The 3,887-nt window shown below is 39.4% G+C and overlaps 1 protein-coding gene across 1 annotated transcript in view; it reads left to right on the top strand.

Annotated features, from left to right (window-relative positions):
* Nucleotides 1-3,887, top strand: part of LOC106883653 (uncharacterized) — a 132,002-nt gene that overhangs the window by 119,740 nt on the left and 8,375 nt on the right. Inside the window, exons 16-17 of the mRNA XM_052971436.1 lie at nucleotides 1,881-1,978; nucleotides 2,625-2,717. Of these exons, the coding sequence (XP_052827396.1) occupies nucleotides 1,881-1,978; nucleotides 2,625-2,717 (191 nt within the window). The remainder of the gene's footprint in view (nucleotides 1-1,880; nucleotides 1,979-2,624; nucleotides 2,718-3,887) is intronic.

The following is a 3,887-nucleotide window of genomic DNA, read 5'->3' as shown; positions in this document are numbered from 1 at the left end:
ATATATATATATATAGAGAGAGAGAGAGAGAGAGAGAGAGAGAGAGAAGAACACACACACACAAACATACATACATACATACATACATACATACATACATACGAAGGCTGCTTTAAGGGCCTGGTTGGAGGCCCACCCTTCCGAGTTCTTTTACGGGCTTACATAAACTGAAGGACCGCTGCAATAAATGTGTGTGAATCTGAGAGGGGAATATGTTGAATAAGATCGTAATTAACTGACCCTCTCGTATTTTCTTTTACCCAGAGCCAGGAACTTTTCAGCAACCCTTCGTATAGGTACGACAGGCTTCCATACAGTTTTCAATCACTTTACCATCTTTAAAAGATATATAGTTCGTCAGTTTGCACTAGATAGCACAGCATGGAATACATGATGTCTACGAGCAAAAATTTTAAAAAACAGAAAACAGACGTTTGCGGCTGAACCAGTTTTAATGAAAAAAAATCTGCTTGATCAGCAATAATCTGGGGTTAAGCAGAGCAACACCAAAAACAAGGAAAACCAATTCCAGAACAAAGAATAAACAGAGAACGTACAAGAGAGGGCAACGTTCCAATCAATTCATTGGAAATTTATTTTATGGCGAATGTTATTCTAAAATATATTTTAGTCTATTGTGTAATCAGAAAGCAAAATCGGTGCGTTGATGAAACGAGACAAAAATATTTTATAATCACTGGTGTAATCTGATTAAGATCAGCATTTTGGTTATATTTATTAGTAATCGGTTTCTGCACTGATGGTCTGGAGCAGCGAGAGAGAGAGCGGGGGTTGAGAGCACTGAAACTCACTGGAAGCTGGAGGAACGGAGAAAGATGTCGTTTGGTAGAGGAAGAGATGTGGTCGGAGAACTGCTAGCGGATGGGGAGAGACAGTGGTGGTGGTGGCAGTGACCGTAGGTGTTGGTAGTGGTGGTGGCGGCGATAGTGGTAGATGTTGATAGGTGGCGACGGTGGTGGTTGAAAGATTTAAGAAAGTGCTAATGGAAGTCGATATATGAGGGGAAGTGGGCGTGGGAGGCTCTGTGATAGAGCAGTGTTCTCAACCTTTTTATTTTTTTCACCTTCGGACCCCTTATTTTTACGATTCTATTCTAGTGGAACCCCCTTAACCATTCGATGCTTAAAAACTAGCTTTATAGAGACTTCTTTCAAAATTCCTATTTTATTTTACACTCGTTAACTTGTGCCGTTTGAGCTACGTAAAGCATTTGAGAAAGAAACAGATGATCCTTGCAATAAATACCTTCAAATCAAAATTTCATGAACCCTTAAAATACTACTGTGGGGCTCCGAAAATCTTACATGGACCCCCAGGGATCATGTGGAGAAGTGCGTTAAAGGCATACGTGGGACAAGAGAGGCTGTTAGACGTTTATTTCGATAGCTATACAATAATCCCTCGACTATCGCGGGAGTTACGTTCCAAAACCTCCCGCGAAGTGTGAAAATCCGCGAAGAATGAGTACTGTATTTTTTTTTTTTTTTAGTTGTATATATTTACTTTATTATAAATGCAAAACAACACCACGGAGGAATCGACGTAAGCTTAAATAATAAACCGCGATAGGGGAACCGCGATATGCGAACCGCGATATCGCGAGGCATTACTGTAAGATGTGTGTGTGTATGCGTGCGTGTGTGTGTATGCGTGTGTGTGTGTGTATGCGTGTGTGTGTGTGTATGCGTGCGTGTGTGTATCCATATGTATGTGTACACAAATGAATGCGTTTGTGTATTTGTGTGTGCATAAAACACTTGCAAACCAAGAATTTTGTTGATTATTACTGTTTATAAACATCACTCATCATCGTTCACGATGACACTACTCTAAAAAGAATCTACCTTTTTCTCTGACAGGATGCGACCCCTACAATTAGCACCAGAGACCTGATGACCTTTACCTTACATGTTGCAAAAGGATGTCAACATTTGGCTAAGAATAGATTCATACATCGGTAAAGACATTTATTGGAAAAATAATTGGTTCTCGGATGTTTTTTTTTTTCTTTTTTTTTCCTTTCGCTTTTCGTTTGTTTCTCTACTGAATAATGTCTGTCATTATTCAGTTTTCTTTCAAGATTTCTTGCCAATAGAGAAAGAACCGGTTTCTAACCCAGATCCAAGGGTTCTTCATTGGAATTTCAACATCAACAAAAGAGTATTTTTTATTTGTATGTATGTATGTACGTATGTATGTATGTGCAGATTTGTATGTTTTATGTATGTATTCTCAAATATATAGTTGCATATCTAGACATGCTCATATATTCTTAAATGCTAAATTTCTGGAAAGTTTTACAGATTTTTACAGTTCCAGTGATGGATTGGATCTGTAGTCTTCGAATTAGCTTCCTTCTTTCTCGTTTTGAGAAGCCTAATTTCTCAAGATTGGTATTCAGGCAGTGTGTTATATATCCAATGTATGAATGTATGTATGTATGTATGTATGTATGTATGTATGTATGCATGCATGTATGTATATATGCATATATATATATATATATATATATATATATATATATATATATATATATATATATATATATTTACGTGTTTGTATATACTCGTTGTTGAATACAGTACTATGCCATTTTTCTGCAGAGACATCGCAGCTCGGAATTGTTTGCTGACGTCGAAAGGAGAGAAGAAAATTGCAAAAATTGCAGATTTTGGAATGGCACGAGACATTTACAGGTTAGCCAGTGCAAATGTTTGTTACAGCTGTTGTTCTTGTTCTTGTTCTTCAATTCTCAGACCAGCCGTGATCGCGCAAACCTTGGTCTAAAACTGTTCCTGTGTGACCAACCAGATATTTTATTTCTCTGAATACGTTCTTTAACGTCCTTCTTTCCTGAATGACTATAAGGCGAGAGTGAGGGCGCGTGGCTCAGTGGTTAGGGCATTCGGCTCACGATCGTAAGATCGTGGGTTCAATTCCCGGCGACGCGTTGTGTCCTTGAGCAAGACACTATTTCACGTTGCTCCAGTTCACTCAGCTGGCAAAAATGAGTAGTACCTGTATTTCAAAGGGCCGGCGTTGTCACGCTATGTGTCATGATGAGTCTCCCTGAGAACTACGTTAGGGGTACACGTGTCTGTGGATTGCACGTTAATTTCATGAGCAGGCTGTTCCATTGATCGAATCAGCTGGGACCTTCGTCGTCGTAACCGACGAAATGCTCCTTTTATAAGACGAGACGTGACATCGATTGTCGCTACTATTTCTAGCATGACCAACGACTTAGTCGAGGCACACTCGTATACGCTACATTGATTTTATACATCGTTACGACTTTGATTAAAGATTCATCTCCAATATTTACAGATCCTATCTATTCCCGATAGCCTCTCACATCGTCGTCGACTGCTTAAAGACAAATTTAGATCAGAATTGTCGCACCTTTTATGTCTTATTTATAATTCATTATAATACAACAGAAATATCTCTAAGGATTAACTCCCTTTACGCAAGGAGGTGGGAGAGAGGGGGGTAGCGAGAGTGAAAGAGAGAGACAGAGAGAGTTGTGGCTGATCTGCAGCGTATTCATTGCATCGTTTCTTAGAACTCTGAGATAAATTCTTTGTGAATGTGTCCATTGGGTTTCGTACAAATAGAATTTGTATTATGAAGATAGGTAGAGAGAGAAAGAGAGAGAGAGGGGGGTAGGTAGGTAGGTAGGTAAGCAGATAGACCGACAGACACACAGATAGATAGATAGATAGATAGATAGATAGATAGATAGATAGATAGATAGAAGTGTTAGGCCACCATGCATGAAAACGAAAATCCGACGAGCGCGCACTACACGTTTGCTCTCGAGGCGTAGCAACCGAGAACTGACGCAACCTAGCGGCGCGAACATT

The sequence above is a fragment of the Octopus bimaculoides genome, chromosome 11 (assembly GCF_001194135.2).
Source record: "Octopus bimaculoides isolate UCB-OBI-ISO-001 chromosome 11, ASM119413v2, whole genome shotgun sequence".
Lineage (NCBI taxonomy): Eukaryota > Metazoa > Mollusca > Cephalopoda > Octopoda > Octopodidae > Octopus > Octopus bimaculoides.
The sequence above is the reverse complement of the archived record's forward strand: the minus strand, read 5'-3'. Positions and strand labels throughout refer to the sequence as shown.